The following is a 21,678-nucleotide window of genomic DNA, read 5'->3' on the forward strand; positions in this document are numbered from 1 at the left end:
TGACACATATTTAGACCTTCATAATTTTCGGGGTGCATGAGTGTTATATCTCCATCTCATCCTAAACATTGCACCAACATGTAAAATACAATTAATTTTAATTTAAACTTGCTTTATTCTGAATAAATGTGTGAGATGGCCCTCAGGCCTCTAAATCCACGTCCAGGTTTGGGTGACTACTTGGATTAGGGGAGTATTATTTAGAGCAATGTTTGTCACTTTGGTTAATTGGTCAACTCAGGCCGTTTTTGTTCAGTCTTTTTCTGACTGAACTTTCACATTTAACATGCTAACTGAAGCCTGTAGAGTCTGAGATGTAGCTCTTTTGTTTTCTGTATCTTACAGTCTGACTTAGGGGTGAATTTGCTGGGATTGGTGACTGTGTTGCATGTTTTGAATAATCTTCTTCAGAATAGACTTTTGGTGTAAGCTGATAGTGAATGAAAAATACTATAAAAAGCTGCTGTGGTTTTAATTTTCCAAGAGAGGTAATGCACATAATGCAGAGACGAGCGCACGGGGGATATCCAAATTCTAGGAAGGCAGCCTGCTGCTGTACACGGGCGGATTCTTCTCAGTCATAGTTCTTAACAACTTGACTGTTTTCTCAAACCACACAGAGAGTGCTGTTTCCATTCTGGGAAGTCTACTCATTCGTGTAGGCAGCTCTTCAAATTCCTGAACATCCTCAGTCTTCAACACACTACAAGCATTTCATCTCTCTTGACTCCAGGTTCATGTTGGTGGACCCAGTTACCTTCATCTGGACCTCTTTCAAAGCCTTCCAAATAACGGAGAAGAGATTAAGCTGATTAAAGTGGAGGAAAACCGCACCAAAGATGATCCAATCAACACTTTCTGATCTGATCACACTTCAGCTGCTCAATGTGACCAAATAGCTGTTCATGGGGGAAAAAAGAAGTACTATTCTGTTAACATCAAATAATTCAATGCAATAACATATAAACAGTGTATTACTTTAAATCCACAATTATTGAGCGCAATAAGCACTGTACAGTTGAGTGAACAATTTTTTAAATGACAAATAAAGCATCGTAAAATATTTTGTTGATTGTTGATTCCTTGAGTCATGAAGTCGTATTTCTCATAGACAATGTGAATTCATGGTTTTATTGACATGAAGTAAATGTCATTGGTGGGAGAAAAAGTTGATATTTAATTAAACCTGAAAAGTGCAGAAAAACTCTTGGTGGATTTTACATCAAAAACATTGATTCTTCAAAGTTTATATTTTCATATTAGGTCATAAATAATCTGAAAAAGAGAAGACGCCCATGCCTCTCCTTACAGAAGCATAAACATGACACGGAGAAAAAATATAATGAGACAAAATAATCACAGCAGCAGGTGACTGTGCTGGATCTCACTGAAAAAAGCTGAACCGACAAATCGAACTGTAGGTAGAGATGTATGCAGACAATACTGACAGCAGCAACATGACACAGACAAAAACAGCACATGTAGCATATTTTTATTTATGGTGCAATGTTGCAGAGTGCAAAGATGTTGAAAGATGGGCTCCTCCTGAAGTCTGCTGTCATCTGTACTGTTTTGCACATATTCTGCTCTAGTTATCAAATTGTCATGGATGCATTTATTGATTCAGTTTCTTTATACACTCGTAAACAATTTCCACCTGCTTACACACGTGATATAAAATACATGGAAGCATTGCTGTTTGCAGAGTTTTCCATGCACTGTTTTATCTGAGAGAACAAATAATAAGGGTGTTGTTTCCAATGTTTCACTGGAAAGTTTCATCACACTCTGTTGTTATTTGGAAGTGTGCAAGTACTGCTCTCCCACAACTTCCTTACACATGGAAATTCACCATAAATGACTTTAGTTGTTCTGCAGTTACAGGACTTGAATACATCTGCGAGACAGAGTGTGAGAGCATGTAAAGGAGGGTAACAATAATTTACTGCAAGTTTGATTTTGATTGATTATATTCTTGTTCGTGGAATGACAATCCCAGTACCTTCAGTAAATGTTTATGACTTCTCTGCAAGTCTTTTAACATACAGCACAATGTTTTTATTTTTAACTGGCTGTGTTCATCATCTGTGTGGTTTGGTCCAAGAAATTTGAGAATTTATGTTCATAGAAGTAAGAAAAGTTTCAAGAAATATCTGCATCAGCCTAAAAATGTTTGAAAACACAGCTCACAGGAGTAAATATATTTGCTTGCTTTATTTATTTATTTACTTCTGTCATTTACAACTTCTTCAACGTTCAGCTCTGACTGCATCGACTTTAACTGGGGACAGAAAAAAAGTACACAGCAAAATCTCCAGTGTTAAATTAACACTGGAGAGTGTCTATATGGGTCCACACCTCTGAGTGTTAAATACAACACTGTTGAGTGTTAAATTAACACTTTTGACAGTGTTATATGTTTAAAAGTAACCTAGTCAGTTTTGAAGATTAACAATGGCTAACACTGAGCAGTGCTGATTTTCTAACACTGGAAAATAACTCAAAATGTTAGAAATATTCCAGTGTTATTCCAGTGTTAGAAAATCAGCATTTTCTAACACTTTATTGTTCTTATTCTCCCATTGTTTTACTAAGTGTTTTATTCTATTGTAAAGTGTCCTTGGGTGACTTGAAAGGCGCTCATAAATAAAATTTATTATTATTATTATTATTATTATTATTATTATTATTATTATTATTATCATCAAAAGTGTTAATTTAACACTCAACAGTGTTGTATTTAACACTCAGAGGTGTGGACCCATATAGACACTCTCCAGTGTTAATTTAACACTGGAGATTTTGCTGTGTAGCCTCACAGGACATGTACGGAAAAAGAAAAAACAATGTGTGGATTTAGACATGTGGTTTGGTATCAATAACTTCATTAATAATTATATGTATCATGATCTAAAAGTAGAAACACATTTTTGTTGTCCTGCACATCCGACTGGTCTGTTAATATAAACAGATATTGAGATATTGATTCTCTTCAGCCTTCATCTCTCATTGTTCTTAATTGCTCTGCTGTTTCCAGAGAAAAACAGGTGTTTAAAACCTTTGCTAACATTTTTTTTAGAGTGGGGGAGATGCAAAATTACAAAATTAAAACTTTTAAGAAGTTTACTGCAGTGTTAGCTACAACTAGGGAGAAATTCATAAACAATGAGCAACAAAATAAGGGCAAAGTTTAGCTCCAGCATGTAGGTCCACCCTTCAAGTACTGAATCCACATTCTGGTTGGTTTCTTTTTTTTGTTTTTCTTTTTGTTGTTCTTTAACAGCTTTAAATGCAATATTATTGATTGAAAGTTCACGATATTACTAATTGCAGTAACGTTTTCTTTAAGGTGTTTGCTTTGTAAAAATACACAAAATAGATTTTTAAGTTTTTAAAACAACTTTTACAAGTGTTTTGTTATATTTTCAGGGAGTTCTTGGTTACAAAGCATATAATTACTACAGTTATAGCTAGCTAATTGTAATAACACACAGTGAACTACACAAATAACAAATAACAGAGAAATTAGTTCAACCCCTCTCTTCATTTCCTTAATCACTTCATTAAGAAGGGCAGATGTGGGGCTGCAGTTCATCTTGTCATTAGACAGCCTGTCAACCACAGGATTAACACAGACAGTCAGATAACCATTCACACTCTGGGTTTCTGAACGATACAATAAAGTTTTCTAACCATCAATTATGCACTAGAGTGTGGCTTTGTCCTCCTGTGAGATTGTAAAGTGGTAGTATGTTATGATTTTTAATAGCAAATGTAAGTTAACATCGGTGCATTGTGGATCGAGTAGCAGTCTGAAGCGCCTGTCAATGGCAGTCTGATCCCTGGCTTCCAAAACTGGCTTGTGGCACATGGAACGTCATCTTTCTGGTGTGTCTGAGCTGGTGTGTGAGGTTGGGAGATATCTGTGACTTATTTTTATGCATTTGCTGTTAATGTATACTGTGATTTCGGTTTTAGTAGTCTCACTTTCAAGTATAATGTGTCTTCTTTTCATCTTATCTTGTTGTTTTATATGGATGCTGGTACATTTTAACTACTGTTTTAATCTTTTTTCTGTTAATCAAACCAGTGGCTCAGTTTACCAGTTTATTGTTTTTGGTTGGAGGGGAGAAAGTTTTTATTATTTGGTGTTGAAGAAATCTTTAAAAAGCATTTTTTGTGGAAAATATTCAATCAGTTGTATTTATGGGAATGCTAATTATTATTGAAATGAACTTCTTGTATCTTTCTATATACATGAATGCATCGCTACCAGATTACATACATAGAGTAGAAAAGCGCTATATTAGTATTTACCATTACATCCAGAGGCCCAGAACTTCAAAAAGCAGAGAAAAGCAGAGGAGAGCCGTGAGGGAGGGGTCACCCAGCAACCACAGTCAGAAGCCCGAGGCCCACAGACTCCGACAGCCCAGACCTGTCCAGCCCAGAGTCCATGGCTGCAGCACCACTGAGCCCCAGGGAGCCCAGGGCAGGCAGCGCAAAAACTACATCCACCTAGTATTCAGTCAGCTCTCTGACTACATAAGACAATAGACATCCAGGCTAAATCCATCCTCCACCTCTGGTTGATCCCACCGCCTGCTGAGTGGGTTCCTCAAAAGTAGAGAGCACCTGCAAAAAGACGTTAAAAATCTACCTGCCAACTAAAGAGGCCCCCAGTTCAAGCAGTGCAACAAAGGCCTCTGGACCAGGGCCAAGCGATAGTGTATGCACCAACCCACACCAGCCAGGACCCAAGCATCCCAGGCCCAGCCAGAACTTCCAAGTTCACAAGCCCTCCCCAGAACCCCTCAGCATGCAGCCACCAGAAAAACACCACCTGAGAGACACCGAGGCCCCTTCTAAGTCAAATGCCAAAAAAATATATAGCCAAATGGAATAAGTCTATTCCTTCGAAAATATGTTCCAAGTATTTAATTCTTTTAAAATTCCAATCTGAGAATTTTATCGCGTTATTGTTTTGTAGGTGTTGAAATCTCCCAATTCTTTGAATCTTTGGGCTGAAGGAAGGACAATACTCGGTGTATAAATGCTCAATCAACAATCATTTATTTCCATACAATTCAACACTTATGAGCATTAGAACCATCATGATGGGGAGACATGCATGAAGAGGGTCACAGCAGTCTCGAAATGGTGACGTGTTACTCAGCTTCTTATAGCCGCTAGTGGCCCCCACCTAGTCGTAAAAGCCCAAACATTCACATTCTTTCTCTGTTACGGCGCCTAAGTTATGACCTCGGCTCCCTGTCTTTCTCTGCTCTCTGTAAAGGTGGGGGTATGGAATGTGGTCTATCTCCCCTGTCTTAGACACAGAGTCTCCTGAACAATCTTTCTTTTTATGATTCAACAGTAAAGCATGTCAAGAAAACAGTGTAACACATTCACAGCAGATCAAGGATACAGAGTGATGCACACTTATCTAATAAACTAATAAGTGAAAATGTTCTTTTAACTCAAAAGTATAATGAGAACTAAACTACATACACAGCACACAATCTAGAATAAAGGAAATTATATGACCTACAGCAGTTAACATAATTCAACTACTTTAACTACATATATAAGATAACATATAATAACAGAATAATCTCACATAGGAATTAATGCTTTTAAAGCATACATATTATTTCATGTTTGAGCTAATGAATGGTAGATCCGAAATGTCTAATCACTATAGCCTGTCTGATTGCTGCTGTTGGTGGTTTGATAAAAAATGCAAATACTGAGGGGGAGAGTGGGCATCCCTGCCTGGGCCCCTCTGGAGACAGAAGCTGGAAGATGTTTGCTCATTTGTCCTGACACATGCTGTTGGGGAGCATGCATCATATTTTAACAAGTTTATGAAGCTGTTTTTAAGACCAAATTTGTATATAGTTGCAAATAAAATTTCCAGTTAACTCTATCAAATGCTGTTTCTTCATCCAGACACAATATTGTAGTTTCAGAGCTTTTACTGCATGAATCAAATAAAGTAATCTACATGTTGTTGTTGATGAGTGCCTTCCTTTTATGAAACCAGTTTGATCAGGATGTATTATGAGCAGGGTTATCTTCTCTAATGCTTTTGAAAGGGCTTTGCAGATTATTTTAAGGTCAACATTAAAAAGGGATATTGGATGATAGCTGGTAGGAAATACTGAGGAAATACAATATTTTTCATTAAAGAAACACAAACACGGCACAGAGATGAAGCCGTAATAGCACAGAATAATCACAGCAGCTTGGAACTGTACAGGATTTCACTAAACAGCTGAACTGACAAGTCAAGTTCTGCTGCTGAGGAATGGAGCAGCTTAAGCACATTAGAAAAAGAAGACAAGTCTTTTAGGCAGGTCTCAGCAAAACGTGGCAGAGCAGTTGTTAATAAGACTTTTTAATGACCTGAGAAAGAATTAATTAGTTTCTGAGAATTTAATTATAAGATCATTAAAAATGTATATTATTGCCAGATGTATGAATCACAGTTCTCTTTCACAGAAAAAATGCGTAAATATATGTTTTTTTTTCTAACCCACATGGTGTACAGTTCACAGCAATAAAAAATGAAACAAAAAACCAAACAAACCAAAAACCAAACACAGAACACCAGCTCAGCTCACCAGCTAAAAAATACAATACAATACCTGCGGTCTCAGCAATAATATGCAGTTTGAACACTCAAGAAAATCCTTGTAGCATAATATTAGAGACATCGGGTTCCACATAATTCAAATACTCCTTAAACTTCTAATCCTACATGATGCGATCATCCTGCAGTGCTGAGGTAAGAAGTTGAGCTAAACTGGGAAAAATCAAATTAAAAAATTAAAAATCATGATAAAATATTACATTACACATGACGTCTTTTTAAAATTTACGTGAATCCAATTAACCCTCATGAAGAAAAAACAACACATGAAAATAACATTTTCACAGAAGCAGACTGTCAAAAGACAAAGAAAAAACGTTTTTTCTGCATGTCTGAGCATGATGTAGCAGAACATTTGTTAACAACATTTTGTAAGGAATTAATACCTGAGAATAAAGAAAACAGGTCCTGAGAATTTGATAAACAAAGTATTTCAGATGTAGAGGTGATATTATTGCCAAATGTATGAGTCAACGGTTTAACTTGGAATCATAGTTTGTTCTCTTTTATTAACAAAATAACGTGGAAACACATACCTGTTACCGCACTGGCAGTTCTGTTTGGATGCAGTTTGGCAGATTGGTGCCAGATCTTAGTGTTAATACATCTAAGTTGCGGATGTTGGTAAGTGAACTTGCTAATCCACTCAAAAATCAAAGTAAAGCTGAGGCTGATGAAAAGGATATTTGAATCCTTTCCATTTGTTTTGGAAAACAAACTTTAACAGTATTAAAAAAGGAAAATCAATAAAGACCTGTATTTAAAAATCACATTAAACAGGTTTGCATTATTGTAGTTAGGAGTTGTAAACTTATCAAGAAAGCTTGCATCAGTAAGTTGATTCAAGTGTTCAAGTGCTTGCATTGGAGATTTTATTTGTACTCTTACTTTCTTTGTAGTTTCTTGTTCACAGTCTAAGGCTAAATTTCCCTTTTGCCTTGGACCTGTCTGAAAAGGTTACAGATAAATTGCTGACATGAAAGTGTCACACTTGTGTTTTATTTTTGCTCTACACATTGTTGTAAAAGTAACAATTATTGAGGAAAATAATGAAGAATAATAGTAAGTTAATAATAACTTCAACCTCTCTTCCACAAGGCATGGACTGGAAACACAAACATGGCAATGCAGTTCTGAGAGTGGCTAAAGAAAACCTGACAATCCTAATCCAACATTGCTGAAAACATAACTCACCATTAAGCATAAGTCATTGTGCAGGTAAATAAAGACTGCGTCTCTTAACAGGGAACAAGGCTGAGGTTAAAAAGTCTGACAGTCCTGGTGTGCTGAGGTATAAATGCAGACAAATAAGAGAAAAATAATAACCCAGTTACCGCTCTCACGAGACATATCAGGGGCTTCTATGACACTTTGTTGGAAACAAGAGGAATAAAGCAGCTTTTTGAGTTGCTCTATAGGATAGTTAAACAATTACTGAAAAAGCAATCACTTGACCCAGCTGTGTTAGGTAATCATAGGCTAATCTCCAACCTTCCTTTTATCTCAAACATTCTTGTAGGAGTTGTAAAACAGCTAACAGATCATCTGCAGAGGTTTATTTATTTGAAGAGTTTCAGTCAGTTTTCAGAGCTCATCACAGCACAGAAACAGCTTTAGTGAAGGTTACAAATGATCACTGTCCTTTGACAGTGGACTCGTCTCTCTGCTTGACCTGCTAGACCTCAGTGCAGTGTTCCAAACTTCTGACCATAATATCCCATTAGAGCAAATAGATCATACTGTGGGTATTAAAGGTACTGCACTACAGTGGTTTGAATCCTTAGGGGAAAGGCCCTGTCCCCTCTGAGCTTCTTGCTGGATCTCGGTACTTCCAGGAGCAGCTGGTCAGCTGACCTAAGAGACCGACATCCTCTAAAGTGGAGAGAGTCACAAGCTCAGTGCAAGGGACAGAGACAGAGGGGTCAGAGTCAGGAGTGTTGATGACAGCCCTGGTGGTGACAACCTTTTCAATAAAAAAGCTCAGAAAGTTATTGCACATATCAGGAGAAACTTCCAAACAGACATTCAATGGAGTATTAAGAACAGAGTCAGTGGTGTTAAATAACACACGTGGGTTATGACTGTTGGAAGAAATAGTATTTGCAAAGTATTTCCTTTTCGACTCTTTGAGTGCATTCTGGTAGCGATGCCAGCAGTCTTTTAAAATTTGCAGCTTATATTTTTCCATCTGCGTTCTGCTCGATGACATTCCCTCTTAACAGCACGAGTCCTCGCATTAAACCAAGGCTTAGGTTTAGCCTTAGGCTGCCTGGTTTTTAATAGAGCTGCAGAGTCCAAGATGGTCTGACAGCAAGAATAAAACCAGGAATTAAGCTCTTCTATATCAGAGGAGACAAAACCAGAAGGGTCACAGAGGAGCTCAAAAGCAGCAGAAAACTGCACGGCAGTGGAGGGGTTAATAACCCGACAGCGCTGAGCAGCAGCACGAGATTTAACTGCAGTATGTGTAAAAGCAACATTGAATAACACGGGCATATGATCTGAGAGTACAGAGTCACAGATCGCCAGGTTAGTGACAGGCAGACCACATGAAAGAACAAGGTCCAGTGTGTGTCCATGCTCATGTGTAGGGCCGGGCAAGGACTGCACCAGGTTAAGAGTCAGTAAGGCTTAAAAAGTCCTTTAGCAGTGGTTTATCAGGACAACACACGTGTATATTAAAATCTCCAACAATAAGAACATGATCATCATTGTGCATAATTCAAGCTAAAAAAATCTGAGAAGTTGTTCATGAAGCTTTTACTGTATTTGGGGGGCCAAACAGCATCATCAAAGCCAACCACGGGCACCAAGCAGGCATCAACAGGATCCAGGAAATGCTGAGACACAAACAATCTTGGGAACATTCCATGCGCTTGTTGGAAAACAGCAGAAAAATTCCTTAGGGAACCCTTCAGCTTCACCAGTCGACCACTTCGTTTATCCCAGTGACAATGACGCTTTCGGCTGGAAGGTAGCGTGGGAACCCAGTACAGGTAACTTGGCATTTCTGATACAACTGGGGCCAGAATTTGTGTCAACATGTTTTTTGTGGCTATCTTCTGCACATGTATTCAGGGGGTTCTCTTTGAGGGATGCTACAGTGTGCATTACAACTCTAACTCTTTTTTTATTATGAGTATGATTATGATATTTGCTGTTGGAAGTGGGGGATTTGTTTGTGTGGAATGTCTGGTAAAGATATTGTCAGAACAAGCCTGTATGTAGCACAAATGGATTGCTCAAACATGTGAGAATTTTAGGCTTCCCACTTTGTCCTCCCCCTGAAAGTTTAGAGCCAAGCTTTTATATTTTTATATTTGATTTAAATCGTAGACAATGAGCAAAAACAAGAAGAACAAACAAGACCAAGAAGGAGCTGGAATGGCATAAAATAATCAGAGCAGCATGTCACTGTGCTGGATTTCACTTGAAAGCTGAACTGACAAATCAAACTGTACGGAGCTTTGACTGGGTGAAAACAGACAGACTGTAATTAAGCATGAATGTGTATTTTTGCAATTGTGACTTCGTGGTTATGTTTCCTGCCAAGTCAATCTGACCTTTAATCCTTTAAGATTTAGATATCAATTTGTTTAAAAACAACATCGGAAAACTATGTATGTGCATATCCGCTCGTTTGTCTGCAGTGTTTGAATTGCACAATTATATTTTGTGAGAAGTGCCACAGTGTAAGCTGGAACTTGGGGGAACAATTCACAGACAAGCAACATAATAATGTGAGAGCAACAGTTACACATGTAGCTCCACCCTTCAGGTACTGGAGACACCTTCTAGTAAGTTTCCAGGGTGGTTATACAGTATAAATATGTGTAATAACCACCTGAAGTTAAACATCTGAAACACAGAAAGGCGTTTAGTTTATATCTTTGTTCATTTTAACAGAACTTCAGAATGACTGATACTAAATTTGGCGGATGGTCAGACACAAAGGATGCCACTCCAAAAATTCAGAAGATCTGTGATGAGGTAAACTTTAGTCTACCTTCGTTCTTCACAACTTCAACACACAAAATTGTCTACTTTGCATTTCAGTCCAGAATTTTATTACATTTTATTTTATTCAAACACAGGTACAGAGACTAGTGGAGGCAAATAAAATGAAGAAATACGAAGACTTCCTTACTGTTAAGTACAAGAATCAGATCGTGAACGGAACAAATTATGCGATCAAGGTAACTGTTGCTGTCATTCATATTATGTATTTGTCATTTTCATTAAAAGAAAAGAAGTAAAGCTGTGTTTATGGACAGAGTTACTCTGACATCAGTGTGACTTGTTAAAGATATTTCTGAACATCCTCAGTGTTTGACACACTACAAGCATTTCATCTCTCTTGACTCCAGGTTCATGTTGGTGGACCCAGTTACCTTCATCTGGACCTCTTTCAAAGCCTTCCAAATAACGGAGAAGAGATTAAGCTGATTAAAGTGGAGGAAAACCACACCAAAGATGATCCAATCAACACTTTCTGATCTGATCACACTTCAGCTGCTCAATGCGACCAAACAGCTGTTCATGGGGGGGAAAAGAAGTACTATTCTGTTAACATCAAATAATTCAATGCAATAACATATAAACAGTGTATTACTTTAAATCCACAATTATTGAGAGTAATAAACACTGTACAGTTGAATGAACAATTTTTTAAATGACAAATAAAGCATCGCAAAATATTTTGTTGCTTGTTGATTCCTTGAGTCATGAAGTCGTATTTCTCATAGACAATGTGAATTCATGGTTTTATTGACATGAAGTAAATGTCATTGGTGGGAGAAAAAGTTGATATTTAATTAAACCTGAAAAGTGCAGAAAAACTCTTGGTGGATTTTACATCAAAAACATTGATTCTTCAAAGTTTATATTTTCATATTAGGTCATGAATAATCTGAAAAAGAGAAGACGCCCATACCTCTCCTTACAGAAGCATAAACATGACACGGAGAAAAAATATAATGAGACAAAATAATCACAGCAGCAGGTGACTGTGCTGGATCTCACTGAAAAAAGCTGAACCGACAAATCGAACTGTAGGTAGAGATGTATGCAGACAATACTGACAGCAGCAACATGACACAGACAAAAACAGCACATGTAGCATATTTTTATTCATGGTGCAATGTTGCAGAGTGCAAAGATGTTGAAAGATGGGCTCCTCCTGAAGTCTGCTGTCATCTGTACTGTTTTGCACATATTCTGCTCTAGTTATCAAATTGTCATGGATGCATTTATTGATTCAGTTTCTTTATACACTCGTAAACAATTTCCACCTGCTTACACACGTGATATAAAATACATGGAAGCATTGCTGTTTGCAGAGTTTTCCATGCACTGTTTTATCTGAGAGAACAAATAATAAGGGTGTTGTTTCCAATGTTTCACTGGAAAGTTTCATCACACTCTGTTGTTATTTGGAAGTGTGAAAGTACTGCTCTTCCACAACTTTCTTACACATGGAAATTCACCATAAATGACTTTAGTTGTTCTGCAGTTACAGGACTTGAATACATCTGCGAGACAGAGTGTGAGAGCATGTAAAGGAGGGTAACAATAATTTACTGCAAGTTTGATTTTGATTGATTATATTCTTGTTCGTGGAATGACAATCCCAGTACCTTCAGTAAATGTTTATGACTTCTCTGCAAGTCTTTTAACATACAGCACAATGTTTTTATTTTTAACTGGCTGTGTTCATCATCTGTGTGGTTTGGTCCAAGAAATTTGAGAATTTATGTTCATAAAAGTAAGAAAAGTTTCAAGAAATATCTGCATCAGCCTAAAAATGTTTGAAAACACAGCTCACAGGAGTAAATATATTTGCTTGCTTTATTTCTGATGGTGGAAATTTTAGAAAGAAAATCTACTCAAGTGTTTTAAGAGGAGGAAGACTCAGCTTTTATTAAACCACCAATAATTAATACCATTAATACCCGTTTGTGATCAGGTGGGGCCCTCCAGTGGAAATGAAACAAACTGCAAGTACTGGACTGCTGGAGCTTGTGTGATCACTCTGCTGACAGGAGGCTGCGACAGACCGCTGCAGTGCTTCTGTTTATTCAGTCGGGAAACATTATAGTAATAGAACGTGTCATCCATGACACTACGATCAGTCACACGTCCTCCGTGAAATAGAAGTTTTAGTCCTTTCCTTGTTGAGAGATCTTTACATCTCTGATAATCAGAGAAAATGATCAGATCAAGGCAGAAGCACTAAAAACTAAAATACCAACGTACGTAGTGAATACAGCTCCTGTTGTTGAGCAAGTACAACAGATCACGTTTAACAAAGACAGCTTAGTTTGGAGGATTGGCGATTTCTTATAAGGTACACTTGAGGCTGATGGAAGTGTCGTTCTTTTTGCTGGTGCTTGGTACCAAATCAAATTTTTGGACAGATTTTTGACACTGTATGAAAACTTAAGGAATGATCAAAGCTTGTAGATCCCATCCTGAGGGATGGACTGATGAAGACTCGTCCAAAATGTCACAGTAATCCATCAACCCAGCAGTTGTTGAACCAATTCCTGATGAAGACAGTGCATAGTAAACATTTGAATTCAATACATGTAAAAAGGATGTCTAAGGTCAACAAATGATTTCAAACTCAGACAAACATTTGACTCAATTTTTAAAAAACTCTTTTTTTGTACAATAATTTTGTCTTGGAAGAAGCACACGGGCGACTGTTTTACAATGATGGTAAATTAATACAGTAATGACACTGGAATATATTTGTGTGTCGGGGAAGAGGTCAGAGATGTCTGGGTGGTGAACAGCCTGCAGCGAGGACTCAGCAGCAGTTCACAGTTTCAGCTCCAGCCTGGATTTAAACCTCGAGTGAAAGAGCTCCTTTCATGAAGCAGGACTTCATTTCACCTTTGGAGGCGTGTAGTGGATTCTGCACCTTTCGTTGAAAACCTGAACCGAGGAAACGTCAGTAAGTAACACACGATAACGACGGCTCATTTATGTGTGACTGTAGGACGAGTCAGTGATGAGAACAGCGAGCAAACTGTACCTTCAGACTTCTGTCATTTACAACTTCTTCAACGTTCAGCTCTGACTGCATCAGCTTTAACTGGGGACAGGAAAAAAAAAAACAAAGTACTTCTATTATTATTTTGCTCTAATAAGATAACAGGGTCTGTTTATTCAAATTTTTTTTTAAAAAGAGAAGGATTATATTTCCTCAGTGGTTACTTGATGCATTTAGCCCTGCAGGTTCAGTCAGCTGCAGCAGGTTTCCTCTATATTTTCAAATTTCAAGCTTTTTTCAAGTTTAAGATATTTGTTTACATTTCATTTATGATCCTCAAAGCACAGAAAAACTAAATTAAACGCATCCACAGTGGATTCAGTGGAGATAGCTGCTAAACCTACAACAACAATGAAGCAACAGAAAGCAACATATCCTTATTTGTATTCGTTTTAATGGGCAAAAACTGCAGAAACACAGAATCCTACATCTCCCATAATGCAACTGAACAGCTATAGACAGATTTAAAGAAAAAATGACAAGAAAACTACATTAAGAATGTAAAAAAAAAAAAAAAAAAAAAAAAAAACATGGAATTTTTATAGACAGGACTTACTTTGGTTTGCTCCTTCCTGAGCTGTTTGATTAGTGCCATGTTTTCATTGTCTTTTGCTCTTTGCTCACGCAGCTGTCCCACCACCTCTGATGTTTGAGCTATACAAGCCTTGATAGCTTTGTCTCTGCTAAGATGAGCCTCCATCATCTGTGAGAAAACAGAAATACACACGCACACATGAGATTAATATTTCTGCATGCCTTCACAGACTTCATGCCAGCTTTCTTGTCTGTTCAGACTCTTATGGCTCCTGCAGCGAAGACTTTGGAGGACAACAGCTGATTCTCACACAAGACAATTATTCAGATATGGATGACGCTGCGAAACATGGACCAATTCTGAAACAGGGATGCTTCACACACATATACCCGGCAGCACAGCATTTCCAAAGTAAGCAACTATGACTAGTTCAGCATGCGACCAGATGTGGATTATGACATCAAGCTCTCTTCCTGAGTTTTATGGCACTGAACGCTGGTCTGTGTAGACCCTTATTTTGCCATATTGTTTGTGATCTTTTACTTCTTTGAATACAAAAATGTCATTAGTTGACCAAAATTTGGAAACTGTCATAATTAGAGTATGAATTCTTGAGTTTTGTTAAGCCACAGTAACCTTTGGCTTATCACCACATGTGCATTAGAGGGCCACACCTCCCTCAGCGTCATTTTACTTCACTGGAGTTCTTCAGGTGCTTGCTCACAGGGGATCGTCTGATTACTGAGGTTTTCCCTAATATTGTGGTGTCTTTACCTTGAGGTGAACGCTGTTTTTTGAAATGAAACTGAACTTAAATGAAAGACTGAATTTGAATCAGTTCATCCCTGACTCTATGTGAAGATTTAAGGCAAGTTTAAAGAGGCTGCTTGAAATTGTTTCTCAGACACTTGATGTTAGACTGACTTCTTAACAGGTCCCCTCTGCACCTCTCCCTGCCATTGCGTTACATAACCAAACTCCCAGGTGTTATGTTCACTGTTTAAAATATGCCATTTATTTATTCTTTATTGTTGTGGTAACGTTTTTGTTGTTTGTGTGGCAATGACAACAATGGGAATTTGAATTCACAACGTGGTGAGACCTGGTGGTCACACTCACAGATTCATAGAGCTGTTTGCAGGTTTGTGTGGCATCCACTTTGCCTGAGAAGGAGACTGTGGGCACGGTGGTGTTCAGGGCATGGACAATGCGGTCGTCTATAGTGCGCATCACCTTCAGTACCTCCTGAAATAACACACAGAAGTACACAAAAAGAGTCAGCAGTTTTACTTCAACTAAAACTAAATACATTTGTAACACGATATGCTGTCTTTTGTCTCATTAAGATGGAATCAGATTTAAATCTGATACAACTGTACCCCCCACCCAAAAATGGTGGTTCAAAACACGTTGCTTCCTTAAGGAAATAAGTTTATGTATCGTGTTTATAACAGAGGGCAAGATGGCAGGCAAGATTAACAAGGCTCATTTAGCAGCTGATATACTTTTAAGGAGGGATCCAAACATCTTTAGCCTTCTACCATGAGAGAAATACATGTTTAATATAAATTTGAACCTGTTGAACTGAATTTACATATTTGTTCAGCAAAAAGGTAAAGGGTTAATGTAATATTCTGTGCTCACAATGCTCTGTTTCCACCGCTTTCCTTATATGGTCATCTGCTATAGGAACAGCATGGCAAAGTGTAGACAGTGGGGTGGGGGGATTGCATCAGCTCTAGGAACACACTAATAGGCTGCTATTGGTTGTTGTTTATTTTCTTAACTGTGGTTTAGATGCTTTGCTCGCCAAACAAACAAACTGACAGCATGAATGATCATCTCCAAAACCACCAAGAAAAAGAAGCCAAACTTCTAAATCTTCAAATTTAATGTTAGAATAAGAGGCAAGCTTACATGTAACTAAGAACAGGGCTTTCCCCCCTTAATTTCTACAAGCTAACTCTACTTCTACATATGGTTTACTCATAAAAAGTAAAATAGCTTTGGTCTGTACCCTCCGTACTCTGAGAGGACTTCTGAGTGAAAGAATCTGAAATATGTACTTTTTTTTGTCAGCAGTAATGCATGAGGCTCTTTTTTAATCAGATACAGCTGTGTGTATTCTGGCATCCGCACATAAAAAGATAAGCGCTGCCCTTCTGCTGGCTTGCAAAAGCTGACCAATCAGAAGAAAGAGTGCTTTTGCCGCCTGGAGATAGGCGCTAAAATGACTTTCCAAAGCCTCATAAACAGCCTATATGGAATAAATAAATGTACGTGTGTTAGTTATGAATTATGCAAAGCGAGTTCAGTGAGGTTCTAGCATAAAAATATAAATCTACAAAATAACACAATATACCAAACCATGACATCTATAAGTAGATTATGCCAGTTTAAAGAGTCAGTTATTAAAGGCTGCATGGGTATGTTGATCCACATACTGAAAGCTCTGAGTACTGTGCCTCCTTGAACTCGTGCAGGTCTTTAGTAATCAGGAGGGTCACCAATTCATTGGCTCTCGCACAAAATAAACAGCGCGGCAAATGAATTGCGGGGGAGGCGGTGATTCGACTGGCCGTCGGTGCGTGATCGGCCTGCACGGATCAATTAATCAGTCGTTAACGTTACCTGAAACATTGAATAGTCCTCACAGTTTAAACTTCCACCGGGCGCCGCCATAGTGGACTGCACGGGTCCTTCACCAGGATCACTGGTGGTGGAGGTGGCTGTCCAAGAAAGTGCCTGCACGGAAAGGCTTTAATAATGCCTAAATGCTATTTATTTGTTTTTGCCGCATTCACAAATTAACATCTGCCGCACGTATTAACGCAAAGTGAATATATTAAAATAGATAAAAGTGCAACTATAGTGAATAGCGCCATTTATACTAATACATTTTCCACTTGTTCTTCTCAACTTTAGCTTAACTCCCAGCAGCCCTGTTTGAGACTCCTAATAATTCAACCACAACCTAGCGAAAGCAAAGACCCAACCACAGCCACAGGGCTGTCACTACCCGATCCGTATGGACGCTGTCCAAATGGCATAAATACGGGCCCTAGCTTGTTTCTTTTGATCAGTCACAGGACAGCGTCCTATCTGACGGTCCTGTTAGCTGTTTGACTTTCAGCAGCTGAGGAGGGACTGACAGATTTCCAGCGCACTTAAATGGCTTTTTAGAAACACTGGACTTTGTGTATTCAATCAGCAAAAGCATGAATTTCATCAGATCCCGCCTTTCCATCGGCAGCCTCCTCGGTTCGTATAGCTAACTTGAATTTCTGTGTTTTCGTTGCGTAATAAGTCGCTTGAATACTCTCTAATCCGATGCTTGTTGATGTTATTTGTTTTTAAATCAGCTGTGAGTGAGTTCTGTACTCGGTTATAAATACATGTTTGATGCTTTTTCGACGTCTTGCATTTATTGAAATGGTGTTTGTGCTTGTGGCAGTAAAGGCAGTTTGTGTAAATTGGTGCGTGGTGTCTCGGTAAATTAACACTTGGCCTAGTTAACTTGTTTTATTATCATTATACGCTATTCAGGCCTGGTTAACCAGGCACTCCTGCTTGGTATGAACAGTGTCTATAATTGAAGATATTCGTAGTCGTGGTTTGTTTCTTTGTTTGTAAGTAAAATTAAACAGTTGTCAGTTTTAGTCCCTTCAGGTGTGATGATTTCTGTTTTTGTCATGTAGTACTCACTTGTGTCCAATTTAGGGCTTTAGATATAGATACTTTATTGAGCCCACAAGGAAAATTGTTTTTGTATCAGGAGGATAAAGAATAACGGTATATAATAAATACACAACTTAAAGTGCTATGATGTAATTTCCCCATGGGGATCAATAAAGTATCCATTATTATTATTATTATTATTATTATTATTATTATTATTATTATTATATGTGTGTGTATAAATACAATTGTGTGATTGATTGATAGCTATCACGCGATTGTAAAAATAAATTAATAAAATGAGATTAAGTTGGGGTAAACGGTAATCCTTTGATTTCGCATGAAGAGATTTTCCCCAGCGTAATTTTATTTTGAGCCTTTTAAGGGCTGTTCTAAAATTTGTAATGTTAATGTAAACGTTACTAATTTTCTTGTTTAACGTTTAATTTCTTTTTTTCAGTAGCATCAGCTAGTTCTATCGTCACTGTGACTTCCTGCTTTACTCGATGTGATACTAGTTCTGTATCTAAACAGGTCAGAGGAGACATGTCATTCAGACATGGAGCCACAGAGGGATGTGCAATAAACTGCAGGGGACCAAAGCGGAGTCCCCACCTGCAGCACCAGCACATGGTAGGGTTTGAACAACAGATGAGCTCAAAAGTCATCATAAGACAATGCACAATATTTACTGATAAACCTGAAAAAACTAAATACCAGCTTCTAAATTTGAACTTCTAGGTTTTCATATAAATGTGTGGCATGACTTTAATGTGGAAAATGCTACACTCATAGTGATGTAAGAGTATTCTAAAAATGTTGACTTTGTGCATTACAGGGTATTTGTGATGGCTAAGTATGTGACTTTTTTTAAATCCCAAAAGACTAAGAGGGACACAGGAAGTGAGGTCGCAGTCTGCAGGTCATGATGTGAATCTCTGGCTTTTTGTTCAGGAAGCACGCAGGATTCATTATAATGCATGCTTTGTTAATTCACACAGAGCCGCGTCCCGCATTCAGACTCCCAGGCTACAGGCCCTCAGATATGGACAAGAAGATGCTGATCTGGTCAGGGCGCTTCAAGTCAGCAGACCAGATACCAGAGACTGTGTCGTAAGTAGCCTTTTCCTGTTTATACCAGACCTTCCGGCACACCGCAGTCCCACTGCCTCTGTCACATTCAGTTAAGTTACATCACAAGAACAGGGCTAACTAACAGGATGAGCGGCGGCACAGCGTGTAGCTGGTCCTCAGACAGCTGCAGTTCAAACAAGCCTTCTATTGGTGACTGGAGAGGATTATCTTGGCATTGGGGTGGAGATCACATCTGATCTGCTGCTGCGATGTAAAAACCTGCATGGCAAGCTTATAAACAGAAGCCCTCCTATGTCATGTACTCAAAAGCCCCAGTATCCAAAACAAAGCAAAATGTGTGAAGGACCCAAGAGACTATCTGCTGACAGTCACCAATGCTGCTATAACTGGAACAAAAGGCCCCGTAAATATCATGCTGCTGCGCTGATCTTCAATAACAATAACAAGATTAAATGCTGAAGTCTTATGTTTCAAGCCTTCTTTTGAGCCAAGAAAACATTTCCTAATGAGTGTTCATGTGTACATGTGCTTCTTCTACAGGTTTGAGATGATTGATGCTGCCAGAAACAAAATCCGAGTAAAGGCTGCCTACGTGATGATGGCTGCCACGATAGGAGCCTGTATGATTATGGTGTTTCTGGGCAAAAGGGTAAGAATAATGAATGAGTCTTGCATGAAACTTTTTTTTTTCTCTTTTCAACGCCAGTAACTGTCAACAAGGACAGACATGTCATCACTGCTATCCAGTAATGTAAAAGAGCAGGTTTAAACCTGCCTGTTCACATAAACTCATCTACGTCATGTTATGAATAAACAGAGCAATGACTTGCAATTAAAAGTTTGGTCACAAAATGTCCCAAAGTTCCCAATGTGACATTTCAACCTATGTTTTAAAAAAAAAAAAAAAAAAAAAGATATCGAAGCGGAAAATGTATCACAATTGAGTCCCCTGCAAGAATTTTAATAATTAGTGAGTAATTCAATTCTCACTGCTTTGATTCATGCATTGCCTCTGCATTTTCATTCACATTTAAATAATGCCACATGTATTCTCCTGTTTTTCTGCAGGCTCTTGCCAGGAATGAGACCCTGACGGCACTAAACATCGAGAAGAAAGCCAGATGGAGAGAAGAACACCAGAAACTACGCGAAAGTGCCATTGCCCTGTCTGACAAGGCTCAGTGATGGAAGATGACTCATTCAGACACGCTCATTCTCGAACCCAAGTCAATAGCATCCCACTTTCTGTGTATACCACAACTTCTCCAGTCCCAACCTTTGGAGGTGTAGTGCAACCAAAAAAGAATCAGCAGTAAATTCTGAGTAGTGCTTTTGCAACAAGGAAATTGGCCTTAACAATAGTTTTGCAATAATTGAGTACCTGATGCAAAATGTATCTACTTAGTGAATGTATATAAATAACAGGGTTACAAAGTGGCACTTGATTAATGGCACAAGCCATTATTTTGGTAGTGGCATTTCATCGTCTCAGACCAGTGGAGGGTTTATTGCAGGAATGTGCAATTATGCCTTGTAAAAACATTGTCTTTCCCCTTTTTGTGGAACATTAAGTAGCTGATTGGATGTGACTTGTTCACCTGTGCAGTGGGCTGTCTGTCCTGATACCCCTCTAACTGGGCTTCTTATTTCACGGCCACTATGATGTGCTATCTGTGTTTGTATGTGGTGAGCACCAAAACTAGTTCAATAAAGCAGTGCTTCTATAAAAATGTGCAGTGTAATTTAATGACCCCTGGTTTGGGCACATGTGGGCACCTTCCAAGGCTTTTGGAAGGCTTATTTCAGGAAATATTCACCATTTGTGACCAATACCGCTTTTAATTTTCTTTTTTTTCTTTTTTTTTCTTTTTTTTTTTTTTTTGCAGCTATCTTTACTAAAGTTTTGGAGGGTAATTTGGATACTATGGTATATTTTCCCTGCAATATCGTCACGAACTATACTGCTCAAAACTTAAAGGACCACTTTTTAATCAGCGTATCGCTTGGTGAGAAAGATTTGATTGATCTCTCCTGGCTTACCTCTCATTATATCGGCTGGGTGGTAAAAGGTCTTATCTATCATCATGGGTGAAATGATACAGAGTCCTATAATATAGTTTAGCTGTATGTGCTTTCGCCAATAGTAAATCTTTGATTAACAAAAGTTGGAGCAATGAAATTATTCTACCACCTGCCTTTATCTTTTACTGCTGTGTGTGTGTGTGCGTGCTGTGGTGGTTCTTACACATGCAGGGTATGTAAACATGGCACACGGCTAGGATGACTAAGCACTGAGTGAGGTTAAGTGTTTTGTTTTTGTTGTTTTGGTTTTTTTTGATAATTTTTGACTGTTTCTCTGCTTATTTTCCTGTGTTAGATCATAAATTCAACAGGATTTTGGCCTCTGCTTCTCTCCCATTGGGTTACATATCTACACAGAAGAGAAGTGCGTCAGTGGCCAAGGTGTGGTCATTCTCTCCAATCTCGGTCAAAGATTAGAACTAGATCAACATTAGCTCAGAATAGGTCATTAAGATAGGTCGTGCTTGGCTTTGCTTCTGCTAAATTGCTTTAATAAAATATCCTACATTCAAAAACCCTAAATTGTGGACATTCCCTTTTTAATAATTGTGAGTAAAGGTAAAAACCCGAGTTTTA

The 21,678-nt window shown here is 38.3% G+C and overlaps 3 protein-coding genes across 3 annotated transcripts; 2 read left to right on the plus strand and 1 right to left on the minus strand.

Moving 5' to 3' along the window:
• Positions 1-10,570: 10,570 nt before the first annotated feature.
• LOC147322016 (cystatin-A5-like) lies at positions 10,571-11,151 on the plus strand. Its single transcript, XM_086305148.1, has 3 exons — positions 10,571-10,645; positions 10,750-10,851; positions 11,023-11,151. The coding sequence occupies exons 1-3, from the start codon at positions 10,571-10,573 to the stop codon at positions 11,149-11,151; spliced, it is 306 nt and encodes a 101-aa protein (XP_086161274.1).
• Positions 11,152-11,777: 626 nt separating this feature from the next.
• mix23 (mitochondrial matrix import factor 23) lies at positions 11,778-17,498 on the minus strand. The gene is made up of 5 exons (XM_086306300.1): positions 16,879-17,498; positions 15,367-15,492; positions 14,269-14,415; positions 13,695-13,754; positions 11,778-13,594 (listed from the first exon to the last, which is right to left on the minus strand). Exons 1-5 carry the CDS (start codon positions 16,927-16,929, stop codon positions 13,544-13,546), a joined length of 435 nt encoding a protein of 144 aa, XP_086162426.1. The 5' UTR covers positions 16,930-17,498; the 3' UTR covers positions 11,778-13,543.
• On the plus strand, positions 17,219-20,750 carry fam162a (family with sequence similarity 162 member A). Its single transcript, XM_086306299.1, has 5 exons — positions 17,219-17,508; positions 18,460-18,558; positions 18,927-19,038; positions 19,561-19,669; positions 20,089-20,750. The coding sequence occupies exons 1-5, from the start codon at positions 17,466-17,468 to the stop codon at positions 20,203-20,205; spliced, it is 480 nt and encodes a 159-aa protein (XP_086162425.1). The 5' UTR covers positions 17,219-17,465; the 3' UTR covers positions 20,206-20,750.
• The last annotated feature ends 928 nt before the right edge of the window (positions 20,751-21,678 follow it).

The sequence above is a fragment of the Aulonocara sp. 'chitande type north' Nkhata Bay genome, linkage group LG9, assembly GCF_057382095.1.
Source record: "Aulonocara sp. 'chitande type north' Nkhata Bay isolate Kocher_YH1m ecotype deep benthic linkage group LG9, A_spYH_male_GT1.1, whole genome shotgun sequence".
NCBI classification, from domain to species: Eukaryota; Metazoa; Chordata; class Actinopteri; order Cichliformes; family Cichlidae; genus Aulonocara; species Aulonocara sp. 'chitande type north' Nkhata Bay.